Genomic DNA, 23,949 nt, shown 5'->3' on the forward strand with positions numbered 1-23,949 from the left:
ATATACTTAGTTTTGGGAAATAAATAGCATTTCCAACGGTCAATCGGCCATTGTTCTAACAATACCTACATTTTAGTGAAAAGAATGCAGAAAAGGTGTCATCCTCATCTACATGCCAAACACACAATTACTTTACGTACAGACTTAGGTATTGGAAGTCAAGTCAAACTAAGGCCGGATTCACTTGAGTGTATTTCTTACATTTGTATTTTTGCAATATGTCCGGGTAAGAAACAGTGCAAATGGATATAGCTCCAACCAATATTCCAACCTACTAGGATGATCAACCCTAAATGGTGGCTCCAACTTTGCTGTGGAGGCAGTGGCTGAGCATGTGTGTCCACCAGCACTCGATCAATGTCACCAGATAATTCTTTCACCAGATAATTCTTTTAGCAGCCTGCTAATGGTTAATTTTTATGTTATGATGTTTAAAAGTGATGCAACCACTACAAAGTATATTTAATTGAAAGTTGGTAAAATAAGAAGACTCTCAAACTTTAGTTATTTACTGCTTAGTAAGTGTCACGATGCCGGCTGGCAGGTAGTGGACCCTCTGTGCCAGAGAGGGATTGGCGTGGACCGTGCTAGTGGACCGGTTCTAAGCCACTACTGGTTTTCACCAGAGCCCGCCGCAAAGCGGGATGGTCTTGCTGCGGCGGTAGTGACCAGGTCGTATCCACTAGCAACGGTTCACCTCTCTGGCTGCTGAAGATAGGCGCGGTACAAGGGAGTAGGCAGAAGCAAGGTCGGACGTAGCAGAAGGTCGGGGCAGGCAGCAAGGATCGTAGTCAGGGGCAACGGCAGAAGGTCTGGAAACACAGGCAAGGAACACACAAGGAACGCTTTCACTGGCACTAAGGCAACAAGATCCGGCAAGGGAGTGCAAGGGAAGTGAGGTAATATAGGGAAGTGCACAGGTGAAAACCCTAATTGGAACCACTGCGCCAATCAGCGGCGCAGTGGCCCTTTAAATCGCAGAGACCCGGCGCGCGCGCGCCCTAGGGAGCGGGGCCGCGCGCGCCGGGACAGAACAGACGGGGAGCGAGTCAGGTAGGGGAGCCGGGGTGCGCATCGCGAGCGGGCGCTACCCGCATCGCGAATCGCATCCCGGCTGGCAGCAGGATCGCAGCGCCCCGGGTCAGAGGACGTGACCGGAGCGCTGCAGCGGAGGGAGTGAAGCGAGCGCTCCGGGGAGGAGCGGGGACCCGGAGCGCTCGGCGTAACAGTACCCCCCCCCTTGGGTCTCCCCCTCTTCTTGGAGCCTGAGAACCTGAGGAGCAGACTTTTGTCAAGGATGTTGTCCTCAGGTTCCCAGGATCTCTCTTCAGGACCACAACCCTCCCAGTCTACTAAAAAAAAATTTTCCCTCTGACCTTTTTGGCAGCCAAAATTTCCTTGACCGAGAAGACGTCCGAGGAGCCGGAAACAGGAGTGGGAGGAACAGATTTGGGAGAAAAACGGTTGAGGATGAGTGGTTTGAGAAGAGAGACGTGAAAGGCATTAGGGATACGAAGAGAAGGAGGAAGAAGAAGTTTATAAGAGACAGGATTAATTTGACACAAAATTTTGAAAGGACCAAGATAGCGTGGTCCCAACTTGTAGCTAGGGACACGGAAGCGGACATATTTAGCGGAGAGCCATACCTTGTCTCCAGGGGAAAAAACGGGGGGAGCTCTTCTTTTCTTATCCGCGAACCTCTTCATGCGTGAAGAAGCCTGTAAGAGAGAATTTTGGGTCTCTCTCCATATAATGGAAAGGTCACGAGAAATTTCATCCACAGCGGGCAGACCAGAGGGCAAGGGGGTAGGGAGGGGGGGAAGAGGGTGACGGCCGTACACCACGAAAAATGGGGATTTGGAGGAAGATTCAGAGACCCTGAAGTTATACGAAAATTCGGCCCATGGAAGGAGATCTGCCCAGTCATCCTGGCGGGAGGAAACAAAATGTCGCAAATAATCACCCAGGATCTGGTTAATTCTTTCTACTTGTCCATTGGACTGGGGATGATATGCAGAGGAAAAATTTAATTTAATCTTGAGTTGTTTACAGAGAGCCCTCCAGAATTTAGACACGAATTGGACCCCTCTATCCGAGACAATCTGCGTAGGCAACCCGTGAAGACGAAAAATGTGTACAAAAAATTGTTTAGCCAACTGAGGCGCAGAAGGAAGACCAGGAAGAGGGATGAAATGTGCCATTTTGGAGAATCGATCAACGACCACCCAAATAACGGTGTTGCCACGGGAAGGGGGTAAATCAGTAATAAAATCCATACCAATCAGAGACCAAGGCTGTTCGGGGACAGGCAGAGGATGAAGAAAACCAGCGGGCTTCTGGCGAGGAGTCTTATCCCGGGCACAGATAGTGCAGGCTCGCACAAAGTCCCCAACATCCGTCTCCAGAGTCGGCCACCAATAGAAGCGGGAGATGAGTTGCACAGATTTCTTGATGCCCGCATGACCTGCGAGATGGGAGGAGTGACCCCATTTGAGGATTCCGAGGCGTTGGCGTGGAGAAACAAAGGTCTTTCCTGGAGGAGTCTGCCTGATGGAGGCAGGAGAAGTGGAGATCAGGCAGTCAGGTGGAATGATGTGTTGCGGAGGGAGATCAACTTCTGAGGCATCCGAGGAACGAGAGAGAGCATCGGCCCTAATGTTCTTATCGGCAGGACGAAAGTGAATCTCAAAATTAAATCGGGCAAAGAACAGAGACCACCGGGCCTGGCGAGGATTCAACCGTTGGGCCGACTGGAGGTAGGAGAGGTTCTTGTGGTCGGTGTAGATAATAACAGGAAATCTTGATCCCTCCAGCAGATGCCTCCATTCCTCAAGTGCTAATTTAATGGCTAGAAGCTCTCGATCCCCGATGGAGTAGTTCCTCTCCGCTGGAGAGAAGGTCCTAGAGAAAAAACCACAAGTGACAGCATGCCCGGAAGGATTTTTTTGTAGAAGAACAGCTCCAGCTCCTACTGAGGAGGCATCAACCTCCAATAGGAAGGGTTTGGAAGGGTCAGGTCTGGAGAGCACGGGAGCCGAAGAAAAGGCAGACTTGAGTCGTTTAAAGGAGTCTTCTGCTTGAGGAGGCCAGGACTTGGGATCAGCATTTTTCTTGGTTAAAGCCACGATAGGAGCCACAATGGTAGAAAAATGTGGAATAAATTGCCTGTAATAATTGGCGAACCCCAAAAAGCGTTGGATAGCACGGAGTCCGGAGGGGCGTGGCCAATTTAAGACGGCAGAGAGTTTGTCTGGATCCATCTGTAGTCCCTGGCCAGAGACCAAATATCCTAGAAAAGGAAGAGATTGGCATTCAAACAGACATTTCTCAATTTTGGCATAGAGTTGGTTGTCACGAAGTCTCTGAAGAACCATACGGACATGCTGGCGGTGTTCTTCTAGATTGGCAGAAAAAATTAGGATATCGTCCAGATATACCACAACACAGGAGTATAACAGATCACGAAAAATTTCATTGACAAAGTCTTGGAAGACGGCAGGGGCATTGCACAGTCCAAAGGGCATGACCAGATACTCAAAGTGTCCATCTCTGGTGTTAAATGCCGTTTTCCACTCGTCCCCCTCTCTGATGCGGATGAGGTTATAGGCGCCTCTTAAGTCCAATTTAGTGAAGATGTGGGCACCTTGGAGGCGATCAAAGAGTTCAGAGATGAGGGGTAAGGGGTAGCGGTTCTTAACCGTGATTTTATTAAGACCGCGGTAGTCAATGCAAGGACGTAGAGAGCCATCTTTTTTGGACACAAAGAAAAATCCGGCTCCGGCAGGAGAGGAGGATTTACGGATAAAGCCCTTTTTTAGATTCTCCTGGACGTATTCGGACATGGCAAGAGTCTCTGGGGCAGAGAGAGGATAAATTCTGCCCCGGGGTGGAGTAGTACCCGGGAGGAGGTCGATAGGGCAATCATAAGGCCTGTGAGGAGGTAGAGTCTCAGCTTGTTTTTTGCAGAAAACATCCGCGAAGTCCATATAGGCCTTAGGGAGACCGGTTACTGGAGGAACCACAGAGTTACGGCAAGGGTTACTGGGAACCGGTTTTAGACAGTTCTTGGAACAAGAGGACCCCCAACTCTTGATCTCCCCAGTGGACCAATCCAGGGTTGGGGAATGAAGTTGAAGCCAGGGAAGTCCAAGGAGAATCTCCGAGGTGCAATTGGGGAGGACCAAAAGTTCAATCCTCTCATGATGAGACCCGATGCTCATAAGAAGGGGCTCCGTGCGGAAACGTATGGTACAGTCCAATCTTTCATTATTTACACAATTGATGTAGAGGGGTCTGGCGAGACTGGTCACTGGGATGTTGAACCTGTTGACGAGAGAGGCCAAAATAAAATTTCCTGCAGATCCAGAGTCCAAGAAGGCCACTGTAGAGAAGGAGAAGGCAGAGGCAGACATCCGCACAGGCACAGTAAGACGTGGAGAAGCAGAGTAGACATCAAGGACTGTCTCACCTTTGTGCGGAGTCAGCGTACGTCTTTCCAGGCGGGGAGGACGGATAGGACAATCCCTCAGGAAGTGTTCGGTACTAGCACAGTACAGGCAGAGGTTCTCCATACGGCGTCGTGTCCTCTCTTGAGGTGTCAGGCGAGACCGGTCGACCTGCATAGCCTCCACGGCGGGAGGCACAGGAACAGATTGCAGGGGACCAGAGGAGAGAGGAGCCGAGGAGACGAAACGCCTCGTGCGAACAGAGTCCATATCTTGGCGGAGTTCCTGACGCCTTTCAGAAAAACGCATGTCAATGCGAGTGGCTAGGTGAATAAGTTCATGTAGATTAGCAGGAATTTCTCGTGCGGCCAGAACATCTTTAATGTTGCTGGATAGGCCTTTTTTGAAGGTCGCGCAGAGGGCCTCATTATTCCAGGACAATTCTGAAGCAAGTGTACGGAATTGTACGGCATACTCGCCAACGGAAGAATTACCCTGGACCAGGTTCAACAGGGCAGTCTCAGCAGAAGAGGCTCGGGCAGGTTCCTCAAAGACACTTCGGATTTCCGAGAAGAAGGAGTGTACAGAGGCAGTGACGGGGTCATTGCGGTCCCAGAGCGGTGTGGCCCATGACAGGGCTTTTCCGGACAGAAGACTGACTACGAAAGCCACCTTAGACCTTTCAGTGGGAAACAGGTCCGACATCATCTCCAGATGCAGGGAACATTGGGAAAGAAAGCCACGGCAAAACTTAGAGTCCCCATCAAATTTATCCGGCAAGGATAAGCGTATCCCAGGAGCGGCCACTCGCTGCGGAGGAGGTGCAGGAGCTGGCGGAGGAGATGACTGCTGAAGCTGTGGTAGCAACTGTTGTAGCATAACGGTCAGTTGAGACAGCTGTTGGCCTTGTTGCGCTATCTGTTGTGACTGCTGGGCGACCACCGTGGTGAGGTCAGCGACAACTGGCAGAGGAACTTCAGCGGGATCCATGGCCGGATCTACTGTCACGATGCCGGCTGGCAGGTAGTGGACCCTCTGTGCCAGAGAGGGATTGGCGTGGACCGTGCTAGTGGACCGGTTCTAAGCCACTACTGGTTTTCACCAGAGCCCGCCGCAAAGCGGGATGGTCTTGCTGCGGCGGTAGTGACCAGGTCGTATCCACTAGCAACGGTTCACCTCTCTGGCTGCTGAAGATAGGCGCGGTACAAGGGAGTAGGCAGAAGCAAGGTCGGACGTAGCAGAAGGTCGGGGCAGGCAGCAAGGATCGTAGTCAGGGGCAACGGCAGAAGGTCTGGAAACACAGGCAAGGAACACACAAGGAACGCTTTCACTGGCACTAAGGCAACAAGATCCGGCAAGGGAGTGCAAGGGAAGTGAGGTAATATAGGGAAGTGCACAGGTGAAAACCCTAATTGGAACCACTGCGCCAATCAGCGGCGCAGTGGCCCTTTAAATCGCAGAGACCCGGCGCGCGCGCGCCCTAGGGAGCGGGGCCGCGCGCGCCGGGACAGAACAGACGGGGAGCGAGTCAGGTAGGGGAGCCGGGGTGCGCATCGCGAGCGGGCGCTACCCGCATCGCGAATCGCATCCCGGCTGGCAGCAGGATCGCAGCGCCCCGGGTCAGAGGACGTGACCGGAGCGCTGCAGCGGAGGGAGTGAAGCGAGCGCTCCGGGGAGGAGCGGGGACCCGGAGCGCTCGGCGTAACAGTAAGCTACAGAAATCTTAGAGCATCACTGATAATGAAGGCCTATGAAGCCGGGAAGGGTTTATTCCCTGTTACTAAATGTAATTCGATCTAATTCCTCCTAAACATCCTCACCAGGCTGTTTAAGTCTACAGGGTCCAGGAATACCAAACTCAGCAAAACTAAATATAGCAACAGTGAGAATTCTGCTTTCCCTGCCATGTTATCTACACCTGCTCTCTGAGCAGCCCGATGGCCGGATCGGTGTGGTTGCGGAGATAAGTATTTACTCATTGGAATGCGTTCAGTGTCATATGCGTAAAAGAAACAAGTGAATTGATTCAGAAAATGAAACATACTGGCTCAGTGGCCAATCAAATAGACTTTCTATAGACAATGCAAGGCAGGTGAGTTTATGTATGGGATTATAAAAAAAATTAATTATACCTCCATTATACTATAGGGCAGACAATACATTTCATATAGGACAATGCAAAATGCCATCAGACTTATAAGTGTGCAGTGACATTTAGAAGGCAATAGAATAAAAATAAAGGGCAAATTTTGTCCATTAAAATATAAGTGAAGTTTTATGTAGATGTTTTCTTTGCCAAGATTTGCTGTTAATGTACTCAAATGCTTTGCAGATGAGCGTTCGGTATACCGGATTCTGATCAATGCGGCCAAGATACAGTTCAGCTTCTGTTTATCCTGAACTTTGTCAGGGTCTCCGATTTCTGACATTTCATTTAGATATGTTAGCAAATGGTATCACTTGAGATCGTTCAACAGACGCCATGGATAAAATAGTCTTGGACGTGACCTCTATTCACTGAGCCAGAGTGTCATTTCATTCAGGGATATGATAGATCAAGGTTCCAACCTATGTCATATTTGTCCAAAAGACCTTATTACTTAAAGGAATACTCCAGCTCTAAGACATCTTATCCCCTATCCAAAGGATAGGGGATAAGATGTCTGATCGTGGGAATCCTGCCACTGGGGACCCCCATGATCTTGCATGCAGCACCCACCTGTGGGAGCTGATCGCTGCGCTGCAGCCTCCGAGTCTGCCGGGTCACGACAATGGGGCCAGAGTATCGTGATGTCAAGACTCTGCCCCTGTGTGACGTCACACCACTGCAATGCAAGTCTGTGGGAGGGGGCGTGATGGCCGTTCTCATTATCTATCTATCTATCTATCTAATATCTATCTATCTCATTATCTATTGTCTACAATATTTGAACATTGCTATCATTCATTAATTAATGGTTATCCTATGTGACTTGATTGAGGGCAGCCCTGGTCAAATATGGCGCCCTGTGACTCCATGACATCAATTGACATGCGCATTAAGTCACGGCTCGCATTGCTGTGCGGCGCGATATGCAGATTCTTTGTTGATACATTGGTCACTAAGCAACGATGACGCCACACTGTGATTGGCTATGATCTCCCCATACCCGGAAGCTAACGCCGGCAGTGTTAGCCGGGCTTCCGGAGGTGCGGAGGATGGCGTACTTCACCACGAGGTTAGATGTTTTGCTGATACCATGTGTTTTATTGTTTTTATATTTTGCACCTGTGCACTGGCACTATGTACACTATTATTTTACACCATTTATAATACACATGCGATCGGCTCTGCTGATTATGCAGGCTTGAATATAATATTCACAGGAACACACATGATGTACATTGATTATGAATATATTTACCACTATATATTATTTTTATTTTGTTTAAATATATAATGTCACCAATTATGTTAATGTCTGATGATGTCACTGATTGAGGGGAGTGTGTATTTAAACCCCTGTGTATCACTTGTATTCACTTGAAAATGGCGGTGAGAGACCGCTGAAACGTTGTCTCTATATCCCTGGAATAAAATAACACTTTATTGATTCATTACTTTGGTGTGCTGCCGTCATACTTTAACTATCTCATTATCTATCTATCTATTGATCTGGACAAACATTCACTTACAGGCCACCTCTGTGGGTCCACATTAGTCTTAGAGGTATAATTTGGCCAAATGAGAAGCAACATTAATGAATACGCAGACAAGCTGGTACAATACAGTGGTCCCTCAACATACGATGGTAATTCGTTCCAAACGACCCATCGTTTGTCGAATCCATTGTATGTTGAGGGATCTGTGCAATCTAAAGTATAGGAAGCTGTACTCACCTGTCCCCGCCACTCCGGACCAGGTCCTCACCACTCCCGATGCTGTCCAAGGGGCTCCCGCTGCTGTCCCACTGATCCAGTGTCTTCTTCGCGATCCTCCGGCTTCTTCCGCATCTTCTGCAGGGTCCGGGCCTCGCTTTCTGGTGACGTTATTACGCTGCTGCGCTGGCACGGCGTGCGTAGTGGCGTAATAACGACGCCAGAAAGCGAGGCCCGGACCCTGGAGAAGATGTAGAAGACGCCGGGGGATCGCGAAGTGGACCCGGAGCAGCGGGAATAGGTAGGCGAACCTGCCCAGGATGCTTAAACTGCAACACTCCAAGGCTTGCAGAAAAACTTGTAAAAAGTGTTTATTCCATCATAGTACAAAAGGCAACGTTTCAGCTGCTAACAGTGCACATGAGGAGGTATAAATATGGTGGACACAGTGACATCATCGATCACATCATACATTTGCATACACATGATAATAAGTGTAAACATAGGTGACTACTAACAATCAGTGCAAAGTTAAGGTGCATCCATAGTACAGTAGTATCCATATATGGGGGCACAAGATGTACAGTATCAGTGAGGCAAAATGTAATAAAACAAAGAGCAAATAATGTGTAATAAAACTTACAGAGGCGGGGACTCTAGGCGATGCTGGCATGATGCACATGAAGCGCCGGCAGTGCCGGCATCATTACACACGCACACGCCGGCGGGTGCGGATGTAAACAAAGACCATGAGGGTCAGCCGGAAGTGCGTATACTGAAATACTGAATACTGGCATATAATGCAGAGGAAGTATGCACAGGCGTACAAAGTGTACGTATGCGAATAAGTGCAAAATAGTATAGGCAGAGCAGTAGCACAGTATAAGATGCCAATGTGAGTAGATAAAGACAAAATAATAATGTGGACACATTAATGTCACGATATACAGTGTCAGGAATGGTGAATAATTGCAACACAATGGCACCAAAAATATTAGCAGGGAATAAAGAAAAAGCAAAATATGGGTCATGATAAGCTAATCACATACAGAGCAAGGACACAGCAATCTGGACCCATCTAGGGATATGTAGCCGTAACCCAGGGCATAAATGTCCCAGGAAAAGGCAACAGGTGGCTCAGTGGTCGCACCCATCGGGCAAGACCACTAGAGCACACCAACAAACCCATAATTGAGGGTGGCACACATAATGCCCCAGCCAGAAGTGTCACAATCGCCAAAGCATTCATCAACGACCCGTTGCTAATAGTAACCTGCTATTATAGAGAAAAATAAAATCTGTGCAATAATTCATGCCCAAAACAATGCATAGGGTACTCCGCCCATAGCATCTTATCCCCTATCCAAAGGATAGGGCATAAGATTTCAGATCGCCGGGGTCCCGCTGCTGGGGACCCCCGGGATCTCGGCTGCGGCACCCCGCTATCATTACTGCACAGAGCAAACTCGCTCTGTGAGTAATGACGGGCAATACAGGGGCCGGAGTATCGTTACATCACGGCTCCGCCCCCTTGTGACATCACGGTCCGCCCCCTCAATACAAGTCTATAGGAAGGGGCGTGGCTGCCATAATGCCCCCTCCCAGAGACTTGCATTAAGGTGGCGGGCCGTGATGTCACGAGGGGGCGGAGTCGTGACGTCACAATGCTCTGGTCCGTCTCGCCATTTCTAAAAGACATAAAGAAACAAAATAAGTATCATATCATACAGAATTAGAAAAATCTACTACACAGTATAAATCTCGCAATACAGAAGGGACAATTTACAGAACTATTGGCATGGAGGAGAATTAGATATTAAGAAATATTCATAATAGGGAATTCAGCATAAAGGCCATGGGATCTAAGTGTCTCGAGGTCAAAAATTCACCACAACTCACAGCGATGTAAGACCGCGGTGCGATCGCCCCCTCTTTTTAATGGTGGAACATGATCGACAATTACCAATTTCAAATCGCGTTCAGTATGACCACAGTCAACAAAATGTTTAGGAACTGGGAGGTCGAGTCTACCTTTGCGTATCGCGTAGCGGTGTTGGTTGAACCCCACATGAAACTCACTGGTGGTCTCGTCGACATATAATAGATTGTATGAGCAGATTAGAATATACACAACAAAACTAGCGGTGCAAGTCAAATACTGTCTAATATTATAAACTTTGCCTGTACGTGGATGTGTGAAATAGGGACCCATTATCATTTTAGAACAATTAATGCAGTGACAACAGGGGAACAACCCCTGCTCTTAACACTTAAATACTATTACCCTGAAGGGGTCTTGACAGAACAGCCTTCACCAGTTTATCTCATAAGTTAGGGGCCCGTTTATAAGATATTAGTGGAGGTAAACAAAAATCAGAGAGTTGTCTTCCGGGAGGGTCCACCAAAGACTTGTGAACTTTAGGTAAGAAATACAAAACCGGAGTGACCGGATGTGGAACTTTAAGAAAATCGTAGAGAGGTTGATCAATAAGTTGTGAGTCTAATGCCTGCTGTAAAATCACATCAAGTATAACCTCAATATCTTTACTGGGGTCACATTTTGATTTTTGATATGTGTTAGAATCATTAAGCTGGCATAAAGCCTCATGAATATACTTACTACGATCCTTAATCACAATTGTCCAGCTCTTGTCGGCAGCTTTCAATACGAGATTGTGATCCTGGACCAAAGTATTTAATGCCTGAGGTTGAGCATTGGTAAGGTTAGGATGAAGTAACTGTTGTGTATTAGACCGTAAATCAGAGATATCACGACTAACAAAAGAACAAAAAGTATCAAGAGCACTAGATGTGACATTCGGAAATTATTTTATTTTTTAAGGTAAATCATATCTCACATTATCTAATTTCTTTCTATCTCATCTATCTTTTTCATATCTATCTCTTAGATTTATTGACCCTTTATGCTGGTATTTATGAATAAAATGGTCACTGTCATTTCATCATCTCTTCATAAACATACACAACAGGTAATCCTGAAAAGTTGCCTGAAATGACATGTGCGCTACAAGAAACCTCACTACAAATGATTGTATTATCTTAATGGTTTGACATAGGGCCAGACTTTGGAGTTCAGTATAAGTATCCTTTAGGTTTTCACCTTTTTCCTGCTCAAGGATGCAGGAGCTGGACCTCTGCTGCTAGAAGGTACCAGTTACCACCCCCAAGAGTGGTCCCATGGGTGACGGTTGGTCATGCAGGCCATATGACCCCAGTGTCAGACACTGGGGACCCAGGCAGGGATGATGCTGAGGCACCTGGTCATCAGTCTGCAGGAGATACAGGACATTTGGTAACAGAAAGCAGCTCCGGTAGCAGAGCCCAAAATGTTCTGGTAGCAGCAAGATGGACACAGGTGAAATACAGGCACAGGTTCAGAGTTGACAGTCCAGATCATGCAAGCCACACAAGGGTCTGCCAGAGGCAAGGTCAGGAAAACAGGCACGGGTGAGAAACAGAATAGCAGATCAGGAACAATACACCTTCACTACGGCAAAACCACAATATTGCTCACACATAGGTGAGCTGGCGCAGCAGCATTAAATAGGTAATGATAGGCAGGGATATGCAGAGGACCCAATATAGACCTGTGCACTAGCCCTTTAAGTTGCAGGCAGCGCAGCGGCATAGCTCCCATGGGAAAGACCAGGAACTACTGCCATGTTGGAAAAGGATGGAGAGAGGCCAGAGAAGAAAGCCTGGATGCCAGCCTCTCGCGTTACAATAGCTTTCAATGAAGAGGAACACACACACACATGCATCCATTGCCAGGGGGATCCACAATACTGTTTATTTTTAGCAATAAGGATCACAGTAATGATTATTCTGGCATCGATTTTTATCCTTTACAAGATAAAAAGATTATTTTTTAATGTTCAAGTCTATGAACAACTAAGCAGCAGTCCTGGTGCAAGGATTTTTGCAACCCTAGGTGAAAGCAAATTTTACCGCCCATTGGCTCCATCCTTTGGCACCCCCCACCTTACTACTGGGCTGGCACACTGTAACAAACTTCCTCCTCAAGTAATTACCTTACTACTGGGGTGACACACTGTAGCAAACCCCTTCCTCATGTAATCTCCTAACTACTGGGGTGACACAGTGTAACAAACCCCTTTCTCATGTAATCACCTTATTACTAGGGTTTTGCTGGTTTGGTGGGTGCTTCAGATGTTGGCTATCTTTATTGCTGTGGGCAGAGTTACGCCCTCATCAAGAGTGTGCTCGAGGCGGCTGCCTATTTTGCCTATAGGCAGAGCCAGCCCTGCTGAGCAGCATGCAGGAGTCCAGATAAGAAGTTTGCCTTGGGTATCAGTCTTTCATGGCTGCATGGGTGCTGTAGGAATCCAAATTTGTGCCATTTCACCCTTTGTTTCAGGCAAAGAACAGACTAGACCCTCTCAGTAGTTTTGTTGAAGAGATTATAACAACAGCTAATTGATTTTTCTTGCAGTGCCCGTTTACTGAATACACAATCATAAGGAAAAATATTTCTGTACATAGACATAAAAGAAGAATAGGTAGGTCAACCAGCAGAGAAAATTGATCTTAGCTGCAGTTATTGGCCATCCCCTTAGGTGCAACTTTCTTTTATGATGTTCTATTTGTACTGTATGGTGGGTGTCTCACAGGACATTATATAACAATTGCTCATTTTGGTTGTAAAACTTTAGGCTTATGACATTGAAGCCATTAGGCTTCATTTCAAATAGAGCTCATTGTAAGGTATGTACAGGTCTATTTCTTATTGGTCATAGGCTACATGCACAAGACCATGTTACAGATCCTAGGGGTATGTATCATAAAATTATGCCCATGGCAAACTATGGGCCTTTGCGAAGGTCACCAAGCACGCCCAGACACCTTTCCCATTTATATCAATAGGCCAGCTTCAGCCTATTGTCACCTATATCCATGGACATTGCTGTAAGGCATATCTCTAAATGCTGTCATGCAAGATCGCAGCATTAGAAATGGAATTTAAAAAAAATAGAAACAGATTAAAAAGTTAGTGAATAGCTAAAATCAGTTAAATAAAATGTAGGTGACACTTTCAGCAAAAAGAGACTCTTTACCCCTGATGGTTTGTGCCATGAAACATGTAGGGGAGGCAATGAGCCAGAACAATTTTAGAATCGGGTTTTATAGTCAAGTGCAAGAGCGTACTTTAGATACTCAGACACAACAAAGATAAGAAAACTGAAGTCACTTACTGAGAGTAGTTATAGTTTTTTTTTAATAGAAAAAAACTTTATTACTATAACAATGTAACATCACAAAAGACAAAAAAAAATACACTTATAACTGCTCTTAGTAAGTTTTCTTCTCTTTGTTGTATCTGATTATCTATTTTGGAGTTTCACTATTTGGTGCCTATATACTACCTGGGGGCCACTTGGTTATAGTGATTTATCCACACTACCCCAGTTTTTCGCCAGTGATTTTTGTTTCAGATACTCAGAGCATGCACATCAGAGAAAAGCCAATGATATTAATGATTGGACTGGAACCGGAGAATTTAGGACTTAGTAAGATATTGAAGCTTAATTGAACACAACAATAAAGACAGTAGTCATCATTTAAAGGGGTGCTCCTCCCCTTGACATCTTACCCCCATCCAAAGGATATGGAATAAGATGTCTGATTGCGGGGGTCCCTTTTGGAACAAGCCTTTGAAGCAGTTTAAGCCTGCTAATAGATGGTCTAAGAATAAGCAAACAGCAAGATACACTCTGATACAGTCTGAATCTGGCACATTCTAAGACTGTCTAGTCCAAATTTACCAATGTCCAAGAATTAGTCTGTTTTTGTAAATCTGGGCAGTTGTGCTGGTGGCTACACAATAAATATAAGGTATCTACTGCCGATGTCTTCATTCTATGTTCTCCCAGTTATCTTGCCTGCAGTCTGTGTTACCAGCTTTCTGTGTATTGTTGATAGACGTCTAATTATCAGTCTTACTCCTAATGATATTTAATGATTCCAGCCTGGTTCGCCAAATAATTAGTATATCCATGGGAACCATGGCAAGCAGATTCTGGCCATCCATTTTCCTTTTTTTTTTTTCAGTTCATTTTAAAGTTCATTAATATAATCAGAATTGCAACAAATATTGATGATGCTGGTCAGAAAAAAAAATTGGTTTTGCCACTGGTGATCATTACTTCATAGAGTGAATATAAAGTCCGGCAGTTGTGATACATTACTGTTTCCTCTCTGGTGATTAATGTTCCCTCCATGCCGGTCAATAAGGAGTTCATCTCCATTTACATTTATCTTCTTTTCATTCTATACAGTAGTTGGAGCTCATATTTTAAGCCACTTATGTGCATGATGGAGACTAATTGAATGGAAACACCTGCATACAGGTTATTAATTTGTTCTGCATTTTGAGTGTGCTTATGCTGCAACATCACAAAATAGATGTTTTTTTTAGATATATATATATATATATATATATACAGCAACAGAAGAATGCAGCAGCACACTGCCAGCACAAGGATATAGGTGAAACATGAACATGCAGATAAAACATGGAGAGCTATACAGCTATGGTGTAATAGATGCAAATGTGAAACTATGAAATAGTGAGGCACTTAGCTCGCAAATTTGTCTCCGCCAGCGGTCAAATAGCTTGGACCGTCCCACCGCGATAAGGTAGCCTCCTTGGGACGGACCCTACACTGTGAATATGCCTCTGTGTGAACAGTTCAGTAAGCATGGCAGGATCTGGAACATCCAAGACACCTTATATACACACCTGATAGAGGTGGGTGGGGTGCAAGGCCAACATGGAGGTAGCCACTCCCCCGTATGTGCAATATAATAGTTTGGTATCAACTAAAGTGCTGGCTGACTTATTCTTTGTCTGTATTGCACATACAGGGGAGTGGCTACCTCCATGTTGGCCTTGCACCCCACCCACCTCTATCAGGTGTGTATATAAGGTGTCTTGGATGTTCCAGATCCTGCCATGCTTACTGAACTGTTCACACAGAGGCATATTCACAGTGTAGGGTCCGTCCCAAGGAGGCTACCTTATCGCGGTGGGACGGTCCAAGCTATTTGACCGCCGGCCGAGACAAATTTGCGAGCTAAGTGCCTCACTATTTCATAGTTTCACATTTGCATCTATTACACCATAGCTGTATAGCTCTCCTTGTTTTAACTGCATTTTCATGTTTCACCTATATCCTTGTGCTGGCAGTGTGCTGCTGCATTCTTCTGTTGCTGTATATCTAGCCTAGTAGCGTGCACATGTAGGCCAGGTCCATATAATAGTTTGGTATAAACTAAAGTGCTGGCTGACTTATTCTTTGTCTATATATATATATATATATATATATATATACACACACACACACAGTGGGGCAAAAAAGTATTTAGTCAGCCACCAATTGTGCAAGTTCTCCCACTTAAAAAGATGAGAGAGGCCTTATCCCCTATCCCTAGGGATCCCCGGCGATCTCCATGCAGCACCCTGCATTCTGTGCCGGGCTGCTGCTTTAGTCTCGGAAATCTCTGAGTTTCCAGGACTGGAGATGTGACATTACACCACGGCCCCTTTATTCATGTCTAAGATGTCTATGGCCAGAATACCCCTTTAACCTTTGTTAAATATATATTACATAATTTACCATGTTTGTGGAAGTGGACCACTCCAGTACTATTTAACCCCCCCCCCTTCGAATTCACGTGGCTGTCCTTCACAGCCTTGGATTATCCCCAGCCAGCTCATATTTTCAGTAAATTTTTCTATTCCCTTAATAGGTATGCCCCCTTTTAGGTGTACCTACACAATTGACCAAAGCACTCAGGCAACATCAATGTTCTACATTTAACCACAGCTATATATATATATATATATATATATATATACATATGTGTGTGTGGTGGGTAATACATCTGTAAGCATCTTAATAGAGTGTAGGTCATCACTTGTACATGTTGCCTGTTGACTTACAGAATGAAGTTGTTATCAGTGAATTTGTTGCATGTGTGGTATTGAGCCAGGTTCACATTGACGTTAAGCTCCGTTCGCTGGGACTGTTCAGATTATGGGAGTTGAGCGGAGAAAAAAAAATACTGTAGGTATGATTTTTTTCCCCACTTAAAGCGCAACTGTCACAAATTTGCACCCCCATAAACTAATCACAGGGTAACAAAGTTCTTTAGAATTACTCTCCAGGTATACCTTTTACTTTCTTCTAGAAGCTTTTATCAGGCTAAAAAATGCTTTATAAGACAGCGAGCAACAGTCGGATAGGCGTAGCTATGGCCCGCGGCCGCCACGCCTATCCCCTGTATGTCATCGCTAAGACCGCTGTGTGATTGGTCCCAGCACATAGGCCCCTTTATTTTCCTTATCTGTGGTGGCGAACATACAAATGTATAAGTAAAACAAGTGCCCGTTCTCCTATTAGGTTACAGTGCCATCACAGGGGGTTAGTTTGCATAGCAAGCGGCAGAGCATTATGCTGCGCACTGGGGCCGGGAGTGAGTGCTTGCTATGTAAACTAGCCACTCGCAGCGCTGGTGATGTAATCACAGCATACTGGGGCCATCAGGAAAGAGCGCTTGCGGCCCACAGCACCAGGAGACATTTTCTTAACATCACTGGCACTGCGGGTGGCTAGTTTTCATACCATGCACTCCCTCCTGGCCCCAGTGCACAGCATAATGCTCTGCCGCTTGCTATGCTAACCCCCTGTGACAGCACTGTAACCTAATAGCAGAATAGGAGAACGGGCATTGTAAACTGATAGAAGAAACACTTGTTTTGCTTATACAATTTGTATGTTCACTGTCACAGATAAGGAAAATAAAGGGGCCTATGTGCTGGGACCAATCACACAGCGGTCCTAGCGATGACATACAGGGGATAGGCGTGGCAGCCGCGGGCCATAGCCACACCTATCTGACTGTTGCTGGCTGTCTTATAAAGCATTTTTAGCCTGATAAAAGCTGCTAGAAAGCAGTAAAAGGTATTCCTGGAGAGTAATTCTAAAGAACTTTGTTACCCTGTGATTAGTTTATGGGGGTACAAATTTGTGACAGTTGCGCTTTAACTCCTGAAAACAGCTGACACTAGACGGAAACCACGACAGACCCTATTTAAAGTCAATAGGACCTGTTGGGATCCATTGTTGTTCATTGTGCAGCTCCATTGTTTTTCTGTGTAACAGGCTCTGTGACGGAGCTCCTGAACGGTGCTCTAACACCACATATTTGTGGCAGCACTCATGTTCCTGGGCACTTGATCTGTTTGGGGTATGTGTTGGATAGGCAACCTGAGTGAGTGATGATTGTGGTATTGTCCTGTGGAGTGGTATCTACATTATCGTGACACTCACACTATGAATTAAGAGTGGGACCTTGCCATGATGGATCCTACAGGTTCCAGGCTGCTTACACTGTTTTCTCTATAGGATCTACAGGATATGACAGCTTGTATAAAATAATATGTAAAAATAAGCTCATATATTTATCCTTATTTATTGTCTTCATTTATGAAATCACTTGGATCCACAGCTGAACTGGGCATGTCAATCTTATCAGGATTATACTATAAATCCAAGGCACAAAATATTAGAGTTTTATATGTAAAAAAATGCTGACCTGCTGTTCTTTGAAGCGGTTCCAAGTCTACATACATTACATTGCTTGTTTTCTTTATTTCAGTGTATACCAATTAAGGGCCTTGGATTTGTTCTCGGAGCCTACAAATGCATTTGCAAGCCTGGATTTTATCATCCTCCTGACATCTTTTCAGAGAATGGCTTTCAAAGTAAGTGCCTTTTGGTTGAGCAAGAAAAAAAAATTTGTGTCATTAATAATGCAGGGCTCCTTTTTATCCTTGTCAGGGTTATATAGTAACCTAGTGGTCTGCAACTTTATAATTATATAATCACTTAAGTAGGTTTAGTCCTTTGTTTTGTTATCTACTGTTCTCTATGGGACCCTGAATATACCTTTAGCTAAATTACAAAGGATTGTAAATTAATATAATATTTAGGGAAAAGTTAAATTTTGTAGGTGGGTCCCAAAGCTATAACCATAGAAGTACACACCTCCCTGTCTCATTGTGTTATTCTATACTGTTGCTGGCCATATCAATATAAAAATTAAAAGGGCTTTTTCTAGGACCTTGATGTTAATGGCCTATTCTGAAGTTACTGTAGGTCATCAATATTAGATTGGTGGAAGTCTAAACCCTGGAACCTCTGCCATCCACTAATGCTGTGTTCTTTTCATTGTTTACCAGGGACTTCAGTTTACATTTGATAGTGGCAGCAACTGGTACTACATTTAAGTGAATGGGACTGAGGTTCAATGCCAGGCAATGCCATTACCAAATGTATAGCACTGGTGGTGAAACACCACTCACTGGAGTGGGGAGGGGTGGGGTCGATGGGTTGGGTGTTGGTGCTGGGAATTGGACTCACTGATCTGATATAGCTGAACCTAAAGATATGCCATCAATATTATTTTCTAGTAACTTCTTTGAAAGTTGCAATGTGTGCCGACACAGCACTGCTCCATACCACTTAGTGCTGGGATCTGCAGCCAGCCCTATTTCCTTTTTTGAGTGGAGCTGAGGTGCCCCTGCTTAGTGGAAGTGCCTATGGGAAGTAAAAGTGTCACATCTGGTAGGGCAGGAAAAAAGGGTGCCCTGAACTTACCCAGAACCCCTTTCCCTTTCTTCTTGCATAATTGCAGATATGAGAATATGAACGAGATAGTATAACAGGAAATAAAATGGCAAAATTAACCAAAAATTAAGGGATTGGAGAAGTACTAAGGTCAGACCACTATCTAGATTAGGGTAACAGAATCTGGATCACAAGGCTAAAGACAGAAACACACCAAGCATAAACGCAAAGACAAGAAAGTCTAATTATGGATCAACATACAGGTACAGATAACAGATAAAAACTAGATAGGATAAAACCAACCATGGTCCAGAACGAATAACTAGGCAAACAGAACAAGGCTAAAAGCTACATAAATGGATAACTACAAACCCATGGCTAATACAAAGTTACAAGTGTGAACAGACACAAAACTGAAATGATACTGAAACTGAAAGTCAGGAGCCAAGCTACTGGGAGGATTCAAATACCCCACCACAGCTGCTGATTGGCCCGGGCCTGCAACTCCTAACTGACCAGAGCACAGCATACACAGACTGGCCGGGGTGATCATTAGAGAAAGACTGTGAAAGGTGCAGCACTGTGGGCCCTTCATTCATTGGATTAGTAATGGTTCTAGATGTTGGACCTCCACAGATCATAAGAAATAAATACTCTTTGAGCAATTATTTGTGTGATCATGTGACATTACATACTATGCTGAATCTGATTCATCAAAGCCCTGACTGAATTTAACCAATTCGGCTTTTAGGGACTCTTTAGAATAATTTGCTTAAAAATAACTAATAACTGACATAAAGATACACCAAAAGCACGAAAGATAACATTTCCCTGAATGTCAACAAGAGAATGTATTAAAAATAGCATTGCTCACGAACATTCGCAATTCGAATTTTAATCGCGAATATCGCATATTCACGAATTCGCTAATATTGCGAATATAGCACTATATATTCAAAATTACAAATATTCGCTTATTCCTTCTTTTCACTTATGGGCCAATTAGAATGATGCAAATACACTTGTCAGAGGTTATCAACAACATCCCTAGCAACCAATAGTAAAGTTGCCCACAACCTCACTGTTTTCTTCCTCGAATAGTGAATATTCACATACGCGAATATTCGCATATGCGAATATTCACATATGCAAATATAATGAAAACGCAAAATTCGCGAATATAGGACGAATATTCGTCTATATATTCGCAAAATATTGCGAATTCAAATATGGGCAATGCCACTCATCACTAATTAAAATACAAAAAAAACAAACAAGTGTTTATACCTTGAAAAATTGGTGGCTTTGGGCAGCATTTTAGCTGATGCTCGAAGCTAAGTCCAGTGTTTCAATGGTAGTTTCTGCTTCTTTCCTAATATTGTAATTTCCTTTCACAACTGCTTTGACTTTTACACCTCTTCTGGATTGTAAAATGAACTATATGAAATAATTTTTTATGGATTCAAAATTATCAAAATGTCTGGTCTATCCCTTGTGAGATAATCAGACATTGCAATGACACATCTCATAGATAGTGAATGGATATGCATGCTGTCCCTCATTGACTCAGGGGACATTTGATCCATTTGACCTCCTGTAGATAGGAAATATATTTTATATTTCAATTACGACCTTTAAAGTAGTTTTTATATCAAAACTAGATGAAGATGGAGAGTATTGATTCCAGATCAGCCATGCACACATAAACTTGGGCTAACAATAACATGGATTGCCTAGCATTATTATAACCCCCATAAGAGACTCTGAAGTTTATTGCAAGGCAAACTAATCATTTGTAAATACAGAAGAAGTCACAGTCTCTAGTAAATCATATGCATCAATAAAAGAAACTTCCACAAAACTTGCATTAAATGAAATAATACAAAAAATATTGTTCCTTTTATGACCGAATCGGCCGAATCGAATTTTTGAAAAGTTTGCTCATCTCTATTTATGACGACCATGAGTTATCACTTTTTTTCTGCATAATGGAATTATTTGCTAAAGAAAACAAAGAATAGGTATTAAGACATGGATAACTAGTAATTTAGATAAATAAAGCAGATTATAAAGATTATAGAGTATCGTGTGAAGAAGAATCAGAGATTATATTTTAATACTGTACATATCAATGGGAAGGCATTATAACACACCAATTATACAGAGATGAGTGACGCTACATGGGCGCTGCTCATCTCTCCTCTGGGAGAAGTAATCTGCCAAAGGAGGAAGCTAAAGGGGTTGCATATGGAAATTATAGAGATATTCCCTTAAATGGCATATAATACTTAATTTTCCCTGCAGAGGTCACTGCAGGGGAAATTTGAGGCTGGCCACGTTTTTCCTAGGTGATAGCCATTAATCACTAAGGGTTTTGAAAGCAGGAACTGCTCATTATATATGACTAGGGATGAGTGAATCGAATCTGACAAATCCGAATTCGTTACAAATTTCAGGAAAAATTTGCTTCGCAATGAATCCGAATATCACCGCGATTCGATCGCACAAATTGCTTCATTAAACTCCATTTAGTGCGTTCCAGGCTCCAGGGCATCTTAAATGGCGGATCCACATGTGAGGACATGGGGCAAGGAACTCTGGGAAGGCGGGTAGGTGTGATGACCCTGAATCACATGCAGGATGCAGCCTATCAGCAGCCAACCACCCCTGTGATGTCACAGCCCTATATAATCGGCAGCCATCTTGCGGCCAGTCACATCAGTGTTTTATTTCAGAGAGAGTGTTTCACTGCAGGGAGAGATAGAGCATTGTGTGCGTTGCACAGAAAATAAAAGCTTCACAGCAGCGATTCACCAGAAGCCCAAATCACTGCATAAAAGCACTGACAGAGAGAGAGAGAGAGAGAGAGAGAGAGAGAGAGAAAGTACACTTTGGGTGTAATACACAGCAACTCCACTTCTGCAATGGGGTGTCCAGCAACTCTAAAGCTTAAAGGGGCCAGTTGGGCAGAGCAGTAAAAGCCATTGTCACCTGCTATTAGTGCCTAATAGTACTGCATTGGGCTCTACTAGTGTTGAGCGGCATAGGCCATATTCGAATTCGCGAATATTCGCGAATATATGGACGAATATTAGTCATATATTCGCGAATATTCGCATATTCGTAATAACCGCGATTTATTTTCGCATATGCGCAAATTCGCGTATGCGAAAATTAACATATACGAAAATGAGCATGAACAAAATTAACATAAACAAAAATTCGCATATTGGAAAAGTCGCACGCCAGTCTCACACAGTAGTATTAGAGCCTTCTTTACACCACACAAGCTGGAAGCAGAGAGGGATGATCACTGTGATGTGTACTGTGGAAAAAAAAACAAAAAAACGAATATTCGTAATTACGAATATATAGCGCTATATTCGCGAATATTCGCGAATTCGCGAATATGCGATATTCGCGAATAAAATTCGTATTGCGAATATTCGCGAGCAACACTAGGCTCTACTACACAACAATTCTGTACTGCTGCAGTTGGGTGTACAAAAACTCTAAAGCTAACAGAGGCCAGTTAGGGGGAGCAAGAAAAGCCATAGTCACCTGATTACAGTGCCTAATACAGGTTGCGTAGCGTAGCTTAATGTCCTCTCAGAAGTGTAACCTTTGCGTACATAGGTGGTGTATGTTTTTATTTCCTGAAAAACTAATTTTGGCCTAGTTACTGTGAAAGGCCAGCCAAAGCTACAACCTTGTTTCTGTAGCCTAATACAGTTTTAAGCTGAGCGTATTGTCCAGCTCTCATAAGTGTAAAGTGTAGGTACACCTACGTGGTGTACATTTTTTTTCTTTCTGAAAAACTAATTTGGGCCTAGTTACTGTGAAAGGCTAGCCAAAGCTACACACCTTGTTTCTGTAGTCTAATACAGTTTTAAGCATAGTGGAATACATTGTCCTTCTCTCATAAGTGTAACATATACGCACTCAGCTGGTGTATAAGTATGTCAGGCAGAGAAGTGCCAGGACGTGCACAGAGGAGTGACAGAGGCCTAAATTCATCAGGCGCAGGCATAGGTCGCAGCAGAGTAGGGGCGTGTGGCAGCAGGAGTCGCAGCAAGAGGTCTGAGCTCCCGGTGTCAGCTAGCAGTCGTGTCTTGACCAGCAACCAAGCAGCCGTGATTTGTTCACTCGGTCATCCACTTCATCCCAAGTGACATCCGACACCCCCAGTCAACAGTTGGTGGGTTCCTCAGACTCAACACTCAGTTGGTATGGCCCTCATGTTGCTGCTGCCACCTCCAGGCTCTGTCATCGTGCTGCCATATGGTCTCCTCATGCTGATGCTGCCACCTCCAGGCTCTGTCATTGTGCAGCCATATGGTCTACTCATGCTGATCCTGCCACCTCCAGGCTCTCTCATTGTGCTGCTATATGCTCTCCTCATGCTGATGCTGCCACCTCCAGGCTCTGTCATTGTGCTGCTATATGGTCTTCTCATGCTGATGCTTCCACCTCCAGGCTCTTCCATTGTGCCGCCATATGATCTCCTCATACTGATGCTGCCACCTCCAGGCTTTGTCATTGTGCCACCATATGGTCTCCTCATACTGATGCTGCCACCTCCAGGCTTTCTCATTGTGCTGACATGGATACTGCAAAACATAATTAAGGTGCTGCTCCCCAGTTACAGAAATTCCTCCGCAGTAGACCACAAGGAAGTATTGAGGATATTCATTAGCTAAAACTTCGACTCTGCCTCCGCATCCTCCACTGTGTCCTCAGCCTCCACTGCATGGACAAGTCCTAGTGCACCTCCAGCATACCATGTGTGCAGGGCACAGCTGTCTCAAGCTGTTCTTTACATGGTTTGCCTTGGCGAATGGAGTCACACAGGGGAGGAACTGCTAAAACTCCTTCATCAAGAAATCGAATCATGGCTTACTTGACGAAAACTGGAAATGGGAACCAAGGTGACTGACAATGGGAAGAACATCTTGTCTGCGCTCCATCAAGGA

At 44.6% G+C, this 23,949-nt stretch overlaps 1 protein-coding gene across 2 annotated transcripts in view; it reads left to right on the plus strand.

The window, feature by feature from the left end:
- Positions 1–23,949, plus strand: part of GPR158 (G protein-coupled receptor 158) — a 308,847-nt gene that overhangs the window by 121,450 nt on the left and 163,448 nt on the right. For both annotated transcript variants that reach the window (XM_056519337.1, XM_056519338.1), the window contains exon 3: positions 18,006–18,111. In XM_056519337.1, the coding sequence (XP_056375312.1) occupies positions 18,006–18,111 (106 nt within the window). The remainder of the gene's footprint in view (positions 1–18,005; positions 18,112–23,949) is intronic.

This window comes from Hyla sarda, chromosome 5 (assembly GCF_029499605.1).
Source record: "Hyla sarda isolate aHylSar1 chromosome 5, aHylSar1.hap1, whole genome shotgun sequence".
Taxonomy (NCBI): domain Eukaryota; kingdom Metazoa; phylum Chordata; class Amphibia; order Anura; family Hylidae; genus Hyla; species Hyla sarda.